The 21,019-nt window shown below is 41.5% G+C and overlaps 1 protein-coding gene across 8 annotated transcripts in view; it reads right to left on the bottom strand.

Moving 5' to 3' along the window:
• Nucleotides 1-24: 24 nt before the first annotated feature.
• The window catches only part of FAM118B (family with sequence similarity 118 member B), a 42,459-nt gene continuing 21,464 nt past the window's right edge, over nt 25-21,019 (bottom strand). For 4 of the 8 annotated variants that reach the window (XM_023645109.2, XM_023645107.2, XM_070273904.1 and 1 more), the window contains 6 exons: nt 17,828-18,080; nt 8,280-8,507; nt 5,068-5,196; nt 3,226-3,511; nt 826-885; nt 25-549 (listed from right to left, as the gene is read on the bottom strand). In XM_023645109.2, coding sequence (XP_023500877.1) covers nt 536-549; nt 826-885; nt 3,226-3,511; nt 5,068-5,196; nt 8,280-8,507; nt 17,828-18,080 — 970 coding nt within the window. In that variant the 3' untranslated portion in view covers nt 25-535. The remainder of the gene's footprint in view (nt 550-825; nt 886-3,225; nt 3,512-5,067; nt 5,197-8,279; nt 8,508-17,827; nt 18,081-21,019) is intronic. The other 4 variants (XM_023645108.2, XM_070273905.1, XM_070273907.1 and 1 more) reach the window with 1 other exon arrangement.

The following is a 21,019-nucleotide window of genomic DNA, read 5'->3' as shown; positions in this document are numbered from 1 at the left end:
AAGTAGAGCCAGGGCCCAGGGAAGTAAATGAACAAGCTTTTAATACAGCTCAATTATGTAAAATACTGTACACTGTAAAAGATCTAGAAAACTAGAGCTTCAAGTCATGTTTTAAAAAAGCCATTAAGCTTAATTGAAAAACCACATAGAGAGTACAAAACTGCAACCAGGGCCACGGTGCCTGCATGGCGTGCAGATCCAAGTCCTTCATGCGGAGCAGCAGCCCCGTCAGTGGAGGTGTCGCATGGTCTGCTGCGTGGACACAAGCATGTCCAGCTGGGGGTGGGGTGGGGGCTGCCCTTGGGTCCCATTGTCACGTGGGTATTCTTGAACTGGAGCAGGCCACAGAAGATCAAGAACCAGCTGGCACAAAGGATTAAGTTGGAATGTTTCTCCCCACACCACCCCCAGCCGTCAGCCTCTGGTTTTGGTACTTCCTAGGAGCTGTGTTGGGTCCTTGTAAGTTTACTTCTTAAACACTGTCCACGGTAGGGCCTCAGAGCTTGATCTAGTGGTGGAGATTTGTGTAGTGCTCTCATGTACTACAGTCTGTGGAGAGAAGGAAAAGGAAGAGAATAAAATGAAGTCTCACAAAACAGGTTTATACATCTACAGCTGAAGATATTGAAGTCAAATATCTGCAGTCAACCCTGCAGAAGACAAGCCATAAGGCACACTAAGAATCTTATAATAGACTTGATAGGAAAATACAGAATCCTTAACAGGTAGGAGAGGCAAGTCATTATTCTCCAAGGTCTTAATTAAGTCCTAGGAAAACATTTTCTGCTGACAAACCAACAAATAGTAGAATGGGGAACAGTATACCTCTTATTTCACCGTGTGCTGCAGAGGAGCCATTTAGCTGACCTTCTCTCACCATCCCTGCTGAACAGAATGTACATCAGTATCAGATATTAGATTGAAAAGCTAAAACTATTAATAGAAAGAAAATCAACCAACTAAAGGGAGATGAAAGCACACAGTCTGACTAACAAGTGTGGCATTCAGGAGTGAACACATGACAGAGGAGAAGGTAAGGAGGTGGGGAGGCTGACCTGGAGTCATCCTCGATGGTTCTATTAAGTAATGGGAAGCAGCAAGGCCCCAGAGTGCACTAACATTGCTTGTAAACAAAACAGTTTACGTGGCCAAACTGTCTGCTGTCCCTAAATTAGTCTAGAAGGCCAAATTTAGGTAAAAAATTCAGTCCAACCAGGGATGGGGAGCAGCATGCAAGTGAGGAAATTCAACCAAGAGTGAAAAGTAGCAGATACCCCAAAGTGTAACACACTTCTGCGCTGGTGCTGCACGGTGCCATTAGCCACATGTGGCTCTTCAGTTTTAAATTAAAAACTGTATTCCTTAGGCACACTAACCACGTTGCAAGTACTCAATAGCCACATGTGGCTTGTGGTTATGATGCTGGACAGTGAAGATTACAGAATATTTCTATCCCTGCAGGAAATTCTGTTGGACAGCACTGTCATAGATACAGTGTGGGGAAAAGTTTAAAACTGACCACATGGAAGAAAAGAATAGTCATCAGAAATATGGCCAATTAGAGTATAAACAAAAGACAGCACCTGAAAATACAAACTGGTATTCCCCTCCTGGAAAGCACTTTAGCAATATTTATCAACCACTAAAATGTTCATGCCCTTTGACCCAATAATTACACTGAAAACCTATCCGAAGGAGATGACTAGCAAAAGGAAAAACTGTAGGGATGAAGATACCATTCATTGCAACAGTACTTACAATAGAAAAAACTAGAAAAAAATTAGAAACTGCCTAACAAGGGAATAATTAGGTAACCTATAACTCCACACTGGATCATAACAGTCATTAAAAATAGTGGTAATGAAGACTGTAGCTGTGTGGGAGAATGTACGATGTACCACTGAATTAAAAAAAAGTACCAGCACACTATGTATACTTTGCTTACAACTGAAAAAACACATACGGAAAATTGTTCATTGGAAACACATCAAAATAACTGCTTGTATTATGGTAATAGATCACAAAAGAATTATTTTGGGGGGCCGGCCCCATGGCTGAGTGGTTAAGTTCATGTGCTCTGCTTCAGCAGCCCAGGGTTTCACCGGTTCGGATCCTGGGCGTGGACATGGCACCGCCTGTCAAGCCATGCTGAGGTGGCGTCCCACATGCCACAACTAGAAGCACCCACAACTAAAAATACACAGCTATGTACCAGGGAGCTTTGGGGAGAAAAAGAAAAAATAAAATCTTTAAAAAAAAATTATTTTTCTTTTCCCTATTATTTAATTTCTCTGAAATAAATGTACTAGATTCTACAGGTTCTTCTGAACCCAAGTAATTTTCACTATGCAAAAGTGAGGCTGAGGGCAGGCCCAGTGGCGCAGCAGTTAAGTTCGCACATTCTGCTTCTCGGGAGCCTGGGGTTTGCCGGTTAGGATCTCGTATACGGACATGGCACCACTTGGCAAGCCATGCTGTGGTAGGCATCCCACATATAAAAGTAGATATAAAAGTAGAGGAAGATGGGCATGGATGTTAGCTCAGGGCCAGTCTTCCTCAGCAAAAAGAGGAGGATTGGCAGTAGTTAGCTCAGAGCTAATCTTCCTCCAAAAAAAAAAGTGAGGCTGGATTTTTTTTTTTAAAAAAAAAGCTTTATCAATAACTTCACAACATTTTTTAAAGTTTTATTTTTTTTAAAGTTTGGCACCTGAGCTAACAACTGTTGCCAATCTTCTTTTTTCTTTTTTTAAAGATTGGCACCTGAGCTAACAACTATTGCCAATCTGTTTTTTTTTTTCTTTCTGCTTTCTCTCCCCAAATCCCCCCAGTACATAGTTGTATATTTTAGTTGTGGGTCCTTTCAGTTGTGGCATGTAGGACGCCACTTCAACGTGGCCTGATGAGTGGTGCCATGTCTGCGCCCAGGATCTGAACCAGCGAAACCCTGGGCTGCTGCAGCGGAGTGTGTGAACTTAACCACTCGGCCACGGGGCCGGCCCCTGAATAATTTTTCATTCTTCCTACTTGTACACTGAACTGCTGGAGTCTGTCCAAGTCATTTCCTACTATCCAAATGACATTTTATTCTAACCTAAAGACTATGATCTCCTTTCAAAGTCTAGTTAGGGTTATATTCCTTATCTTAATAATGATTTTACCTATCATTTACCTAAGGGCTGAAGAGCTGTTGCTCTCTGATCCCTCTCGTCTCAAAATGCATCTTACCTGATCTACCCCTCGTGGAGATCTCACATGTCAGTCGCTTGAAATATTCTGGAAGATCAGCATATTCATTTCCATAGGAGATAACCTTAATCCCTTTGTCCAGCATGTTTTCTCGAAGCTTCTTGAACTCATCCACATCTCCTCTCCGAACCAGCATGAAATGTTCTAAGTCAGATTTATGCTTGACTGCCTCCAGAAAAAGGGCTTGGAAAGTGGTGTCATCCACAGTCCAGCCACAACCCAGGAAAAGAAATGACTTGTTTTCATAGAGTTTCTGAATCTCTCTCTTGTAGAAAAAGAAACAACATATTAATGACACCGTGAAGAAACAAAAAAGTCAACAGTCATAACTGCTACATTTTATAGACTTCGATGACCAATTTACCAATACGTCCCAGGAAGGAGTCTGATGTTCTTATTGTTTATTACTATAACTTGATGATTGGTCTAAAATTTTATCTTTACCTGGCATTCTCCTACAGGCTCTCTATTCAGTTTCACTGGGTTGGCACCGGTCTACTGGCCATGTAGTTAGACCTATGTGCTGAGAAGCCATAAGGCAATGAGTAGTCTTCATTATATCTTATTCTCTCCATTTTCTGGATCATATTTGCCTTACAAACTGAACTATGGATCATCAGAGAAGATAATTTCATCACCAGATTACTCAAAGTCTGACACTTAGAACATCAATATGCGTGTGTGTGCATGTGTTTGCGTGTGTATACAAACATTTTATATATACACAAATATAAAACATTAGAAGTGATTTTCCTTAAGGGAGCCCTCAATGTCAATGATGGATGCAGTCATAACAGATGTCGAGGAAAGAACAGGTGAAAAAAAGTCCCTTATGCTTTAGAAAACATTACCTTTTCTTGGTCTTTCTTTTGCCACATCCTATAAAGATACTACTTTTCTAAGTGACCCAGTCCTGAAAACAGCCAATATACACTGTTCTCAGAGTTGGAGGCCAGGGAATTATCCCCATAGATCCCTGGCCAAGGAGTGTTTCTGGTTTGAACATGTAGTATGAGCAAGTCTAAAACGTGCATTCCAAAAGATCAATAAGCTTTTTCACAAAGAGGAAAACCTCCATTTTATCACCCTAGCTGCATTTTTTCCAATCTTTTCTATTGAGCAATAAGTGTGAATAAGTGTGGTAATTCAATATAAGCCTATCATCATTCAGACAAAATCTTTTTAGAATTTAGGTTGTAGTAGTGATTGGTCAAAAAAAGCGGCTTAAATTATTTTTGGCACAGAAAGGGTTATTAATACTGTAATAAACCAAATGATGAACGATGGTAATAGTGTATTCTTTGTATGTAAAGATGATGCCAATGACAGAGTGCCACCTGGTGGCTGTCAATCAAGTACAAAGGAAAACCCTACTGCTTAATACCTGAAGAGATGTTCTACATTTCCTAAGATGGCATGCACACCCATAAGCTAAGAAGCACAGGAAAGAATGTTTGACCTCCCCAATTTTTTTTTTTTGAGGAAGATTAGCCCCGAGCTAACACCTGCTGCCAATCCTCCTCTTTTTGCTGAGGAAGACAGGCCTTGAGCTAACATCTGTGCCCATCTTCCTCCATATGTGGGATGCCTACCAGAGCATGGCTTGCCAAGCGGTGCCATGTCTGCACACAGGATCTGAACCGGTGAACCCTGGGCCGCTGAAGTGGAATGTGTGAACTTAACTGCTACGCCACCGGGCTGGCCCCTGACCTCCCAACTTTTAATCAATGAAAAGAAAATGTTATCCGCTGATGACTAACGGTGTATTTAGAGGTTTCCTAGGAAGGCTTCCCCAAGATCAGCAAGACCAGCACCACTCACCATAACTTCAGTGTTCCTGAGCACATTCTGATACCCAGCTGGATGAAGGACGATGCCACTAGGGTTGGTGTAGACCCCATGGATGTGTAACACACTCAGCTTCCGCTTCTCCTGAGCCCACTCTAGGACCTGTACAACATAAATATAGCTCAACCAGGTTGGCAGGGCTGAGCGCTTGCTGCAGGGTCCCAAGGGGCAAGAGGCTGATTTGAAGACTGGGCTTCTGATGTAACTCTCCAGCTTCATGATATCATAGGGCAAGAAGGCAAAACCTGCTATGGTCTCAGTTTGCATTTCAGGTATGACTGTCAAGACCGATGGCAGCAAGTCTGGTGATTTCACTTTGAAAGGAACAATCAAAAATTAGAATTTATTTGTCATCACCTGCAGAAACAATAAGGGTCCTGTGCACTGGTGACACACAGGAGAGCTATGGATGACTGTTTCAATAATGGTCCCCAAGATACCAAGCCTCCTTGTATCCCTCCATCCTCCTTGTGCATTCCCTCCTCACACTTCCCCCAGGCTTGGCCATATGCTTGCTTTAGCCAATGGGGCCTTAGCAAATACAACACAAACAGAAGCTTGAAAAATGTTGGCATGAGTCTTATGTCTCTTTTGCTTCTTTTGGAACCCAGCTACCATGTGAAGAAGGCTGGGCCAGCCTGCTAGAGATGCATGGCCCAGCTGACTACCTGCAGCAACAGACATGGAAGTGAGGACACCTTACACCACCCAGCCTGGGTCTGGCCACCAGAAGATTGCAGCCGTGTGGGTAACCCGCAAAATCCGCAAACCAGCAGAACTGCCCAGCTGAGCCACTGAGCCTAGCTCAAATTGCTAATTCATGTTATCACGGGCAAATAAAATGTTGTTCTAAACCACAAAGTTTCAGGGTGGTTTCTTTTTTTTTTTTTTTAAAGATTTTATTTTTTTCCTTTTTCTCCCCAAAGCCCCCCGGTACACAGTTGTATATTCTTCGTTGTGGGTCCTTCTAGCTGAGGCATGTGGGACGCTGCCTCAGCGTGGTTTGATGAGCAGTGCCATGTCCATGCCCAGGATTCGAACCAATGAAACACTGGGCCGCCTGCAGCGGAGCGCACAAACTTAACCACTCAGCCACGGGGCCAGCCCCTCAGGGTGGTTTTTTGTGCAGCAATTGATAACCAATAAGAGTCCCTTCAGTCACCTCTGAGTTACCTCACAGGCTACCAATGAAGCACAATCATTTAGATGACAGTGATAACAACAGCCGCCTGGACTCCATGGTCCCATTTTCCCAGGGACTTGAGACAGTATAAATTTATTCTTATAACGTTCTAGAGAAACAAGGTATGAATTAGGAAAAATAGTCAAGAGGCACAGAGATTTAGAACTTGATATTACTTGGCCCCATTCTGACTATCAGTCAATGGTTTAATCATTAGACTTCAATACTGCCCCTAATGTGGACTAAAAATACAAAGCAAATTTCAAGCCTCCAGGATGAAAACGAAAAGGAAAATACCAAGTCTGAGAGACAGCCTTAATTCTGAAAATGCCCTAATGCTTCGGATCCTGCTCGTGATCTTGGAGATTACATTAGAAGCAGCATGGAAGCTGTTTCCAGCCATTAGCTTTTGAATTTCGTTCCATCATTTATTAACTCAAAAAATATTTACTGAGCACCCACTATGTGCCAGGTACTATCTCAGACTGTGGGGTAAGAAAGGCTGATGTGGTACCTATCCAAATGGAGTTGCTATTCCTGTGGGGTAAAAAGCCAGAAAACAAACAAACCAAGATAAAAATTGAAAGTTAGAGTAAGTGCCATGAAGGAAATGGACAAAAAAATAAGGGCGAGTCCATTCTTTTTTTTTTTTTGAGGAAGATTAGCCCTGAGGTAACTACTGCCAATCCTCCTCTTTTTGCTGAGGAAGACTGGCCCTGTGCTAACATCCATGCCCATCTTCCTCTACTTTATACATGGGACGCCTATCACAGCATGGCTTTTGCCAAGCTGTGCCACGTCCGCATCCAGGATCTGAACCACCGAACCCCGGGCCGCCGAGATGCGGAACGTGCAAACTTCACCACTTCGCCACCGGGCCAGCCCTGAGTCCATTCTTAAATAGGACGTCAGAGAAGGCCTATCAGAGGAGGTGATCCTGAAGTTGAGACTTACAGGTGAAGAAGGAGCTGATCACACAAAGCACAGTGGTGGTGGTAGCAGGTGGAAGATATTCCAGCCAGCGAGAACCATGCATGGCACCATTTCTCTAAACTTGATTGCCTTTTAAAACCTGGCTTCAAGGTCAGCAAAATCACCAGTGGTATTACAGTGACTACTCTGGCAGTGGCAGTGACAAGGAAAGCTAGGGGGTGAATCACTGTCTGTTCAAACTCTAGCTGGGCTCTGAGGTGGACCCAAAGGCAGGTTCCCGGGAAAACAAAGTGTAGAAGGAAAATTACAAAAACTACAGAGCAGGACAAATGAGACCTGGTGGCGTTTTACAACCTGTTTTGTTTTCTTTTTTCTTCACTTACTGTGTCTCTGACATCTTTTTACAGCAATGAAAACATTTTCCCTTTTATGGCCTCCTCAAATACATGCTGGTGTATCTACAGAATCTCCTACTGGGGCTAGATTTCAAGTTACAAACTCAGGTGACCATTCTAATAAAGCCTCATCTCATTAGTTGACAGAGATCAACATCTATAATTCAATATTATGGTGATGGCTTAGGTATAGTATGGGCTACAATAAAAAAGTCTGCTGAGGTTTCCACTTAATGTTAACCCCCACCCAGCTGTCACGCGGCCTGCACGTTGCTCTTCCAGACATCATAAGGCAGTCCTCCCGCATTCCCAACAGAGGCCATAAAGAATATATCCTAAGAGAGAATTTTAAATCAATATTACACCCACCTGATATCAGCGAGTGTTAAAGAGAACTTACGGTTCAAACGACTTTCTATACTCTTTCTTTAACATCGGGTGCAACTGTCAAAACACACAGAACTGAACACTATTAAGATCTGTGCATTTTACTGTACACTGACTGACTTTATCTCAAAAACCAAAAACCAAAAATCCAACCAGGGACAAGCATCTTCCTTTCTACCTCTACATAAATACCAGTACTACACAATATACCAACTAGAAGACAGTTTTTCTGATGAGGAAGATACACTCCACTAGCCTGAAGAGGACAGCAATCCTTTGCTTTTTACCTTTTTCTCATCAGTAAGGTCAAGGGATTCCAGCTGTTTTCCCTGATCTGCTGCGTACAGTTCCAGGAGATTGTCAAAATTTGTAGTTAATACCAGCGCTCCATTTTCCATCAGGTGGAGAACTGATTGAAGCAGCTGTTTTCCAGAATCTTCCATCTTTGACTCCAAGTCATCAAATACTTCATATAAACAGTCTTTGAAAAATGTGGATCGAACATTGCTAGTACGCTGGGGAGGGATTTGAAAGAGAAACATTAATCCTAGGTGTTTTGGTAGTGATTTGTCTTAGTTACAGTAAGAGCAAGTTTTTGAAGAATATTTTGTACTTAAAATAAGGATAAAATATTGCCTACAGTGTTCTAACAGGGAAAAGAGGATGATAATGCCAAGGGCTCAGCACAATGCCTGGCACATAGCAGAGATCAGTCCTATGACATCATACACCAACAAGCATAAGCTTTCTGAATAGCATTTTATAGAATGAAGAAAAAGGGGCGTGGCCAAGAGCTGTGAGTCAGCACCTGGACTAAACGGATGCTGGGCTAGAAAGTAAAGCACCAATTACCCTCTAATGAGGCCTCCAGGAAGAAGGCAATACTTTCTGTTAAATTTCCCTTATCTAGGGAATAACCAGTAAGACAGCTCGAAATGTGGTTTAGCAGCTCTTCTAATCCGAGGTGCTTTGTACAGATGCTTACGGATTTAGGAAAAACTGCTCGCCTTCTCCCCACCTGTTTTTTCCCCTGGCATAATTCAGCAATTTGTTTATAGGTTTGCCAGGAAGAACACTTAGTATATAATAAAGGTTATAAAAAAATCTGCATTTTGCAACTATTAAACATACCAAACAGGGGCTGGCCTGGTGGCATAATGGTTAAGTTTGTGTGCTCTGCTTCAGCAGCCCAGGTTCACGGGTTCGGATCCTGGGTGTGGATCTAGCACCACTTGTCAGCCCATGCTGTGGCAGCATCCCACATAAAACAGACGAAGGTTGGCACAGATGTTAGCTCAGCGACAATCTTCCTCAAGCAAAAGAGGAAGATTGGCAATAGACGTTAGATCAGAACCAATCTTCCTTGCAAAAAAAACCCCCACAAAAACCAAGCATTTATCAGTTCTAAAAAGCATTTATCAGTTCTAAACAGACTCCCTATTTCTTTTCTCTTTTTTAGGAAGACTGGCCCTGAGTTAACATCTGTGCCCATCTTCCTCTACTTTCTATGTGGGATGCCTACCACAGCATGGTTTGACAAGCAGTGCCATGTCCGCAACCGGGATCCGAACCGGCGAACCCCTGGCCGCCGAAGCAGAATGTGGGAACTTAACCGCTGCACCACCAGGCCGGCCCCAGACTCCCTATTTCTTAAACAGGGTTTTTTAAATAACTGCTTTCTCAGATTCATTGTGAATATATGTAAATACTTCTGAGGACTAATGAGGAACTATAATACCAACCTCAAGTGGGAAGTGGGCTTTATAACTTAAAAGTGAAGAGGCCCCGGGACAGAAGGAATTTGAAGGGAGAAAGTAACTGTGTAATGTGTTATAATAAATGTCTGATCTCTAACCTATTCCTGCAATACCATCCCATTAGATAACACCAGAGCCAGATTTAGTTCTTAAAGGGCCCAATATTTCCCATGCAAATATGGGCAGTCATCGCTCTTAGCTGCTAGACAGTAGATATTTAGCTCCTTCTGTTTTTCCTCAAAGTATCCCCCGCACCTTCCTGGTTTGCTGTGGCATATCTTTCTAATAGCGCAATGCTCAGATAAAGATCTGTTTCCACGGGACTGTATAAGCAGATTCGTAAAACATGCTTCAATTTGCCAAATTCTTCTCCTAATTCTTCAAAGTACTTTACAAAATTATCAATTCTTTAATTATACCTACCAAATAAATGGCAAATATCTTTACAGTAGAAAAATTAGAGGACAGAGTGAAACAGTCCTCTGCCTGATGGTGACACACCCAGAAGTGCATCTGGTCTGTCGATTTGATCCGTGCCACCTCTACCACTAGACAGGCTCCTCACTGTAGCCTGTGTCAGCGGGCTCACAGATTTTTTTCTAGTGCTAAAAAGACAGTATGGCCCATAATTTACGTGGCTGAGAATGTGGGTCATGTTTTTAAACTTTTGTCCGTTCTCATTACACACTGGCATAAATAATTACGTAGCATATTAGCAGCCCATAGGCAGCCAACTGGGGACTCTAACACTCAATCAGGATGAACAATCTGATCAGAAACAAACAGTGAAGAATTTATAACCCTATACCACTATTGAATACCAGGCTCTTTCCTAGATTTGCTATCAAAAACATGACATATACAAGGTCATCACTGCTCTGTTATCTGTAATGGTAAAAAGCCTGGAAACAAGCCAAGTATCTACTACAGGAGACTGGTATGGCCAAGTACCCGTATATGAGACTGGTACAGAAAGGTCTCCAGGATATTCTGTTAAATAAAACAAACCAGGTGCAGAACAGTATGTCTACAGTGCTACCTGTTGACATGGGCGATGGAGGTAGTGAGGTAAGAATAAATAAAGTCCTATTTCCTTGTTTTTTGCAAAAAGGAACACTGAATGAATACTCAAAAAGCTAGTAAGTGTGGTGATCAAAGGGGGGGTCAGTTGGGGAGGGGAGGTGGACAAAGACATGGGTGGGAGTGAGATGTTGCAATGTCTGTAAACCTTTTTACATCATTTTGAATCTGCAATGTGTATAAACACTACCTATTCAAAAAAGCAAAACTAAGTTTAAAATTGTGATTTTAAGAGCTTTCTGGGGCTGGCCTGGTGGTGCAGCAGTTAAGTTTGCACGTTCCGCTTCGGTGGCCCAGGGTTCACTGGTTCAGATCCCAAGTGCAGACATGCCACAGCTTCGCAAGCCATGCTGTGGTAGGCGTCCCACATATAAAGTAGAGGAAGATGGGCATAGACGTGAGCTCAGGGGCAGACTTCCTCAGTGAAAAGAGGAGGACTGGGAGCAGACGTTAGCTCAGGGCGAATCTTCCTCAAATAAAAAGAACTTTCTTGTGTTTTATAACTTCGTCTTGTACTTGGATTCACACACACACAGTTATACAACACGACATTCCAGGAGCAGTTTAATCATTCCACACACAGATAAAAACACCTGTGTATACAACCAGGCAGTCCTAAGCGTGGAATATATTTTCTTGCTCCTAAGAAAAGAAGGCGAAGGCCTGGAAATAAATGTCACAAGTCAGTTATCTGAGTGATTTCTTTAAGCGATCACATCTTGCATATCAACACTGAGAAGAAGGAAAGAGGCTTCTGGAGCTGCAGTGATTTCCTCAGACTTAAAGTGAACGTTTTTCTCTCTTGAAGCAGGTGACCTTAGAACTGAATTTCCCACCAGTGGCCTCTCTAAATAAAAACAAAGGAATGAAAACAAACAAGGAGGCTCCACAGTTGAAAGGAAATGCCGAACTCCCACACAAACTATGGACGTTTTCTCACTCACCTGAAACAGTGAGCTGAATCCAAAGGGACTTCATCTCCTTCCCTGTAACTCCCATCTCCCTGATCTCAGACACCCTTTCCCACCAAAGTCACTAACACTGAGAGTGCATTCGCCATGTGCCAGACACTTTACACACATTCACTCACTTATTCTTCATACAAGGTAAGCAGTAGTATCCCAGTTTTACAAGAGCAAAAACAGCTTCTGAGCAGTGAAGTGACCTGCCCCGGGGCCCAGTGCATTTAAACGGCAGTCTTTCTGATTCCGAAACCCTCTTTGCATAGAAGGCACAATGTCACTTCCCTACTCTGAGAAACTGCTCAGGTAGAGGGGCCTATTCACCCTGCCTTATTAGCATCGTTAGATTCTTTAAAAAATATGTATATATATGGATATGCTCAAACATACACAAAGATAAAAAGAAGAGTATAAACCCCCACGTTCCCATCTTCTAGTTTCAACAACGATCACACGCGGCCAATCCTGTCTAATCCAAACACCCTCCCACTCCGTCCCCGACTCCCTTCACTGAAGTTTCCTGAAGCAATTCCCAGGCATCATATCATTTCATTCCAACAGTTCAAGAGTTCCCCAAAAGATAAGGACTCCCCTTTATATGTGAAACAAAACGTAACTGCAATACCACTACCACACCTAAAAGACACAGTAACATTAATTCCTCAATATCAAATACTCAGATAGCCTTCAAATTTCCCCAAACACGTATCTCTGTTTCTTTTTTTTTTTTTAAGCCTTTGGGTTGTCTGTGTTTTCTTCTTACATATCCTCTATTGGAGTGGTTTTCAAAATGTGGCCCTGGACCCCATGGATCCCTAAGATTCTTTAAGGGGTGTGTAAAATCAAAATTATTGTCATCATAATATTAAGGTGATATCTGTCTTTTAAATTCTGTTGATATTTCCACTGATGGTACAAAAGCAATGGTGGGAAAACTGCCAGTGCCTTAGGGTGAATCAAGAGAGTCAACCAAGCATGCTGTCTTCATATATTCGTCACTACCCAAGACTTACAGAAAGAAAAAATGCCAGTTTCACTCAAGAATGTCCTCAATGAAGCAGTAAAAGTTATTACTTGCATTAAATCTTGCTCCTTGAGTCCACGTCCTTTTAAGATTGTGTGCGCGGAAACAGGAAGCACGCACATCGCACTTGTGCAGGCTGGAGAGGATGGCGGCCTCGAGGTGAAACATGGGTGTGAGTATTTAATTTGTAAGCTGAACCAGCTGCCTTTTTTCATGGAACATCATTTTTACTTGAAAGAATGACAGTCAAACTATGGTTATTCAGATTTGGGTAGTCTCAGGCATTCTTGTAAAAATAAGTGAAGCGAGACTGCCATTTCAAGGAAAACAGTGGATGGATGACTGCTGCCACTGTCGCCAACGATAAAAGCTGAACCTTCCAGCAAGAGTCAGAATTTCATACAACTTGTATCTGCCACCATGAGCTTGACAGCTCCCAAACACACCTTTGTGATGAGACTGGTGGTGATATTAATGAATGCAGTTTTTTGACTGTGTAGTGAAATGCGTCAACATCTGAAAAATATGTGTAACCCAGTGAACCAGCACTGTCCAAATGACCAACACATGAAGTTACAAAAGCACGCATGGGTGAAACAGCCACTTTGAGTGCAAGCTGGACCATGGAGTTCAGTGCAACAGAGTAGCACCAACAAGGAATATCTACAATTATCCAGAAAGACTATTAAAACACTTCTCTTTTCCAAGTATCTATGACACCTGATCTTTTCAGACTTAAACCAAAACAACATAAACACACCAGGCTGACTATATAAAGCAGATGTGAGAACCCAGCTGTTTTCTATTAAGCTAGACATTAGAGATTGGTAAAAATATGAAACAATACTACTTTTCTCACTAATTTATCTTTGTTTTGGAAAATATAATTATTTTTCATAAGCATTGTTATTTATGTTAACATGTAATAGGTTTATTGCTGTTATTTTAAAATGAATTAATATTTTTAAATTCTCATTTGATTTCTTTTGGAGAGGAAGATTGGCCCTAACTAACATCTGTTGCCAATATTCCTCTTTTTGCTTGAGGAAGATTGTCCCTGAGCCAACATCTGTGCCCATCTTCCTCTATTTTGTGTGTGGGACGCCTACCACAGCATGGCTTGATGAGCAGGGTGTAGGTCTGCACCCGGGATCCAAATCTGTGAACCTGGGGCCTCCCCGAAGTGAAGCATGTGAACGTAACCAGTAGGCCACCAGGCTGGCCCCTAAATTCTCATTTTTAATACAATGAATATTTTAATGTCAATGAACATATTGACAGATATAACCCATATAAATAAAAGCTGTTGGAGATTCTCAATAATTTTTAAGAGTGTAAAGGAGCCTTGAGACCAAAAAATTTGATAATTGCTATTCTACTGGAACTGACACTAATCCACAGCTATACTTTAAGGTTAATAATAAATCTTCACCCAAAGATAATTAGTGACTCCAGTTTGATGTATCTGGTTAGTATACATTTACTGGCATTGACTTAAATCTTCTCACTGCTTTCAATCGTAACCAACCCAACTAGCAAAACCAAGCTTTCTGTTCTCAGGAGACCACTATAATGGATCAGTAAAGGCTGCAGCCACAATAATAAGCTGGCACGGCAATACCACAACTCCTAGCTTGACACAGGACTTCTGCATCCACAGACTACTCTTCCTGGACTAATACAGCACTCTTTGTCCTCATAAGCTCTTTTTTTTCCCAGAAAGATAACATGTTAATTAACTGCCAAACACATTTCTTTAATATTTTTCTCTTACATTTGCTAACTATATACTCTTTTTTTTTTTTGAGGAAGATTATCCCTGAGCTAACTACTGCCAGTCCTCCTTTTTTCTGCTGAGGAAGCCTGGCCCTGAGCTAACATCCGTGCCCATCTTCTTCTACTTCATATGCAGGACGCCTGCCACAGCACAGCTTGCCAAGTGGTACGTAGGTCTGCACCCAAGATCCAAACCAGCAAACTGTGGGCTGCTGAAGTGGAATGTGAGAACTTAACCAGTGCACCAGTAGGCCGGCCCCTAGCTAAATACTCTTTATCTTTTTACATAACAATAATTTTGCATTTGTTTGGACATTAAAAAATATTATGTATGTTTTCTCTCCTCTTTGCTCTCAAGTATACTTTATCAGATATTAATATAGCCACTGTCACTTTCTATTGATTAGTGTTGGAATTACACACCTTTTCCACCCCTTTACCTTTATTTTTAATAGCTTTATTGAGATATAATTCACATTAACACACAATTGACCTATATGAAGTATATGATTCAGTGATTATTTGAAGGTTCACAGATAGGTGTAACTGTCACCACAATTTTAGAACGTTTTCACCATCTCAAAAAGGAACCCCATAACCTGTAACTATCACCCTCCTGTTCCAGTCCCAGGCAACTGCTCATCTTGCTTCCTGTCTCTAACACATTTCCCTATTCTGGACATTTCATATGAATGGAACCATCTGACATGTGGTCTTCTGCGACTGGCTTCCACTTAGCATAACGTTTTTCAGGGTTTTTTTTTTTGAGGAAGATTAGCCCTGAGCTAACATCTGCCACCAGTCCTCCTCTTTTTGCTGAGGAAGACTGGCCCTGAGCTAACACCTGTGCCCATCTTCCTCTACTTTATATGTGGGATGCCTACCACAGCAAGCTCAACACGTGGTATGTAGGTCCACACCCAGGATCCGAACTGGTGAACCCCAGGCTGCTGAAGCAGAATGTGTGAACTTAACTGCTGCACCACTGGGCCGGCCCCAAGCATAATGTTCTAAAGGTTCATTCATGTGGCAGCATGTATCAGCCCTTAATTCCTCTTCATGGGCAAGTAATATTGCATTGTACGAGTACGCCACATTTTGTTTATCCATTTAAAAGTTGATCAACATCTGGGTTATTTCCATCCTTTGTTTATCATGAATAACGCTATAAACATTTGCTTTAAGTTTCTGTATGGACACGTGTTTTCATTTCTCTTGGGTCTATATCTAGGAGCAGAACTGTTGGGTCATATGGAAACTCTTCATTTTATCATTTGAGGTAATGTGAGACTGTTTCCACACTGTCTGCACAATTTCATGATCCCAGCATGTATGAGGGTTCCAATTTCTCCACATCCTGGCCAACAATTATTATCTGACTTTTTGATTCTATCTTAGTGGGTGTAAAGCAGTATCTCATGTGGCTTTGATTTGCATTTTCTAATGATTAAAGACATCGAGGGGCCGGCCCGGTGGCTCAGCAGTTATGTGTGCACATTCTGCTTCTGGTGGCTGGGGGTTCGCCGGTTCGGATCCCAGGTGCGGACATGGCACCACTTAGCAAGCCATGCTGTGGTAGGCGTCCCACATATAAAGTAGAGGAAGATGGGCAGGGATGTTAGCTCAGGGCCAGTCTTCCAGCAAAAAGAGGAGGATTGGCAGCAGATGTTAGCTCAGGGTTGATCTTCCTCAAAAAAAAAAAAGGACATCGAGCATCTTTCCATGTGCTTATTAGCCATGTGTATATCTTCCTTGGAGAAATGTCTATTCAGATGCTTTGCCATTTTTAAATTGGATTATTTGCCTTTTTATTGTTAACAGTTCTTTATATATTCTGGATACTACACCCTTTTCAGATATATGAATTGTTAATATTTTCTCCCATTCTGGGGGCTTTTTACTTTCTTGATAGTGTTCTTTGAGTCTGACAACATTACCTTCGGTGAAGTACAATTTATCTATGTTTTCTTTTGTTGCTTGTGCTTTTGGTGGCATATTTAGAAAATCACTGTCAGGGGGCCAGCCTGGTGGTGCAGTGGTTAAGTTTGCACGTTCCACTTAGGTGGCCTGGGGTTCGCTGGTTCAGATACCGGGTGCAGACCTATGCACTGCTTGTCAAGCCATGCTGTGGCAGGCATCCTACATATAAAGTATAGGAAGATGGGCATGGATGTTAGCTAAGAGCCAATCTTCCTCAGCAAAAAGAGGAGGATTGGTGGCAGATGTTAGCTCAGGGCTAATCTTCCACAAAAAAAACAACAAAGTTGGATCCAAAGTGATGAAGCTTTAAACCTATATTTTCTTCTAAGGGTTTTATAGTTTCAGCTCTTACATTTAGGTCTTCTTCCATTTTGTGTTTATTTTTGTATGTGGTATGAGGTGGAGGTCCCATGAGCTCTCTAAAGCCTATTAATTCTTTACATTGTTCTAGGTTAGTAACAGTTTATCCCAATTAAGGACAAGAAAATGAAAATAGGAAGTAAAAGGCCCTAAGTTTCTGAAATGAGTCATGTACCAGGAGAAAATTACTGTTAAATGCCTGTCTTTTAGGCTAACTCTTAATGACACTTGTTTCCTATAGGCCCTAGGGCCTGGGGGAAAAAACATCAACACTACTGATTGACTTTTTAAGGAGTAAGAGTTATTATTTTCTCTTAAGGTGCACTTGACTTATTAAGATTTAGAACATGCTTTGGCTACTCTATTATTTTCAAATGTATCTTAAGTGAATCCTGATTTTTAAGACAAAGCAAGACGCGGAGGCCCCTTAACCATTCAGGAGTTGGTACCCAACTCAGTGGAATAAAACAAGACAAAATTCCTTATAAATATTTTGAGTGATTGCCTTTAAAAGAAACATTAAAAACTGGTGTGGCTTCCTCCATAAAATGATTAAGAATTATCTCTAATCTTTCTGAGGTTCCCTAAAAGGCATGGATGCCAGACAACACAGCTTTTCTAGTGGTGAGTGTAGAAAAAGTAAATTCAAAACACAGCAATAATGGGACAGTGGCCTCATTTTTGTACAAAGGCCTCAACATCATCAAGATCATCACACACAAACTGAAATGAGGTCAAGATATCGACCCTGAACAGGGTCTATAAAGAGACATCTTGCAGAAGAGCCAAACGTTATGCAAATCTACAAGCTAGAAGCGAATATCCTCATTACATTACACATGTGTGACATCATTTCAGGAAACGTCAAAGGCCAGGGTACGTGGGAGGGTACTCACAGGAGAGAGTTTCTGGATGAGGTCATGGGCAACATGGATAAGGTTCTTGTCTTCATGGAGACATTTCTGAAATTTTTTGCTTTCCTCATCTTCTAGAAGGTCAAAATCAATGGCGGCATCTAGTAAGGCCTGAATTAACCCCTTCCAAGACTTCAGGGCTGGAACCTGAGGAGCGACCGCAGCACTAATGCCTGTTCCAATCACCAGCACGAGCTCCCGAGGCTTCTTGGCTTTTAAGCTTGGAAGCAGCTTCCTGAGAAAGTCAAACGGATGAGAGGTTAGGAATCCAACAGATATGAGGCACAGGGAAAGACCGTCATGGTTTTCAGCTCTAACTTTCAGAGTTGCAAGGATGACAAGCACCAGCTTCTGACACCTCTCCAAAGTAGCTTAATTAAAAAGACCAGAATATCGTGCCAGTGCTTGCTGAAAAACAAAATAATAAACCTATTTCAAGAATCCTAAAAACAAAGCTTAAAGTCAGTTTTCTCCTTTATAGTCCTCTCAAACTAAGAAAACCCACCAAGATGAGGCAAAGGTCCAATTATATTACAGCTCAGCTGAGTTCTGCTAACTAAATTATATTTTCAAAAAACATGTTTGATTTGGATTCCAGAGAGAAAAGAAACCCACGCAAATTAAATTGGTATTGTTGAGAAATGTAGGACCGGAGATGAAAGAAAGCCAATAAAAAATTTAAGCCCAAATTTTGTGAACACTATTAAGATGAAATTTGAGCATGACTAAAACTGAGTATGAGATAGTCAAACATGGGAACAAATCTGCCTTCAGTATTGTTCCAGATATCCTCAGGCCAAAAGAAAAAAAAGTGGCCAAGAGAATTCTGAAAACAAAGGAGCCTCACACACCTAAATAAACAAAGAAATAACTATTCAACAGCTATGACAGAAAGTGAGAACATTGCTTTCCTCCCTGATGAGCCGGTGGAGGCCGTCCTGAAGCGTCTATGTGAGGGAGCATGGGGACAGTTCTGCGTCCTGGGTCTCCACGAGCCTTCATTCTGGAAACTATATTAAAATCTGTTTGAAATGTAGTCATTCACTTGAATTTTTGCTGATGGCATGTTTTTCCCCAAGAAATTGCCTTTCTCAAACTTTACCCAAATAATAAAATGAACAGTAAAGGGATCCGCATTTTGGCATACATAACGCAAGAAAGGAACAGTTCTTCCAGCCTTAGGAAACCTGGTTTTGAGGCAATAACCTCTACCAACCACCCCCTTCCTATCTCCACCTCCTGCATGCAGTCATTCAACAAACATGAAAAACCATAACTATGGCAGACACTATGGCAGGCACGAGTGATGGATCCATGGACAAAAGAGTCCCTGATTTCAGAAGCTGAGTCTACTGGAAAAGACAGATAATAGATATTAGAAGCAAATGATGAAAAATGAGTTTCAGTTCCAGGGAATCAAGATAGTGAAGCATAAACAAATATATACTCATAGGAAATTTCTAGAAGGATTCGCAAGATTGTAAATAGTGGCTATTTGAAGTTTTTACCTCATACTTTACAGATCTGAGGTGTAATTTTTTCCTAATTTAAGACTTTCAGTTAAAAAGAAAAAATTTAACAGTTGTATTTCATTTCTGGTTCTTCCTAAAACCATTAAATAAGAGCAAAGTAATTATTTTAGAAGGCATAAAGTCATAAAGAGTAGAAAAGGAAAAGGTGACAGCAGACAAAGAAGTCAACAAAATTTGAGAAGCTGTAAAGTACGAGCTGACTCCCTCTGTAGAACTCTGGGAACGTTCAGGCGCATCTGAAGGTGGGGGCGCCACACAGGAGGATTCACCGCAAGGCCGTATCAGAAGCAGTGAGAACTTCAGACTGGAGGCTTGCCTTCCGGAGAAGCTGAACCAAAGCCTTCTGTATTTGAGAACACTGTGCACAGCTCGGGGAGGGGAGGATTAAGTAAAAATCTGCATGTGAAATATAAGACTCTCCCAGAGCAAGACTCTCGCCATAGACCTGCCCCACACCCCACCCAATCAGGAGATGGAGGATTGCTCTCTGGGGAAAACGGCCAGCACGAGAGAAAAGACCCACAGATTCTGACGGGAAGGAGCTCGTCAGCTGCAGAACCTGGTCCGCGCTGGACACCCACAGTGATGCCCATCTGCTCCTAGCCCCTGATGCACACGGTCCCCGACTGGCTTTTTAGTGTTTCCTCTTAAGTATGAGCAGACAAATAATGGTCACCTTACATCTGAACGAAGCCCCACCACGAGACTTACACCAAAACAAAGTAGCCAATAGAAAGGAACTTACAGGAAACAAGAGACAACACAGGAAAGCGAAGAAAAATTGAAAAGAAAACAATGACATCCTCACATAGATTTTTAAAAATGGCATCTATGAAACATGAACAGAACACTATAAAAAAGGGATGGGCAAACAAAAAGATTTCTTGGAAATTAAAAATATAACAAATAAAAAATTCATAAGGCTGGAAGATTAACTGAGAAAATCCCTGAGAAAGTAGAATGATAAAAACAAAAGTGATAGAAAAATATAAAGCAATTAAAGACTTAATCCAAAAGGTCCAACATCTGAATAACAAGAGTTCTACAATGACAGGATACAGAAAAAACTGTAAAGGGAATTATCAAATAAGTAACACAGGAAAATTTCTTCAAAGTGAAGTTATTAGTAGCCAGCTTGAGAGAGTCATCCAACATCTAGACTCATATGAAGACACATCATGCTGAAATTTCAGGTTACTGAGAATGAAATAACCATCCTTATAAGCTTCTAATGAGAAAAGAAAAAGAGGTTCATATAATACAAATGACTGGGAATCAGAACAGAGTGGCTGTTTTGGCGGGAACACTTAGATTTTAGCAGAGAATGAGCAATGACTTTATAACTCTAAGGAAAATGATTTTCTACCTAAAATTCTACACTCAGCCAAATCATCAAATAAATGTAAGAGTATGATACAGACATTTTCAAATGTCTCCAAAAACTTTCCTCCTATGGGTCCTTACTAAGAAAGCTAATGAGGATATTTTTCAGCAAAATGAAGGAGTACACCAAAAAGGAAGACATGTGATTCAGGAAACAGAGCCTTCACTACAGGACAGACATAAAAGGAGTTCTCAGGGTAATGGGAACGGTTAAACGGCAGGATGGGCAGTGCAGCAGCAGGCCTGCGGAACCACTGTC

Source organism: Equus caballus, chromosome 7 (genome assembly GCF_041296265.1).
Source record: "Equus caballus isolate H_3958 breed thoroughbred chromosome 7, TB-T2T, whole genome shotgun sequence".
NCBI lineage: Eukaryota > Metazoa > Chordata > Mammalia > Perissodactyla > Equidae > Equus > Equus caballus.
This window is presented reverse-complemented; position numbering and strand designations above follow the sequence as displayed.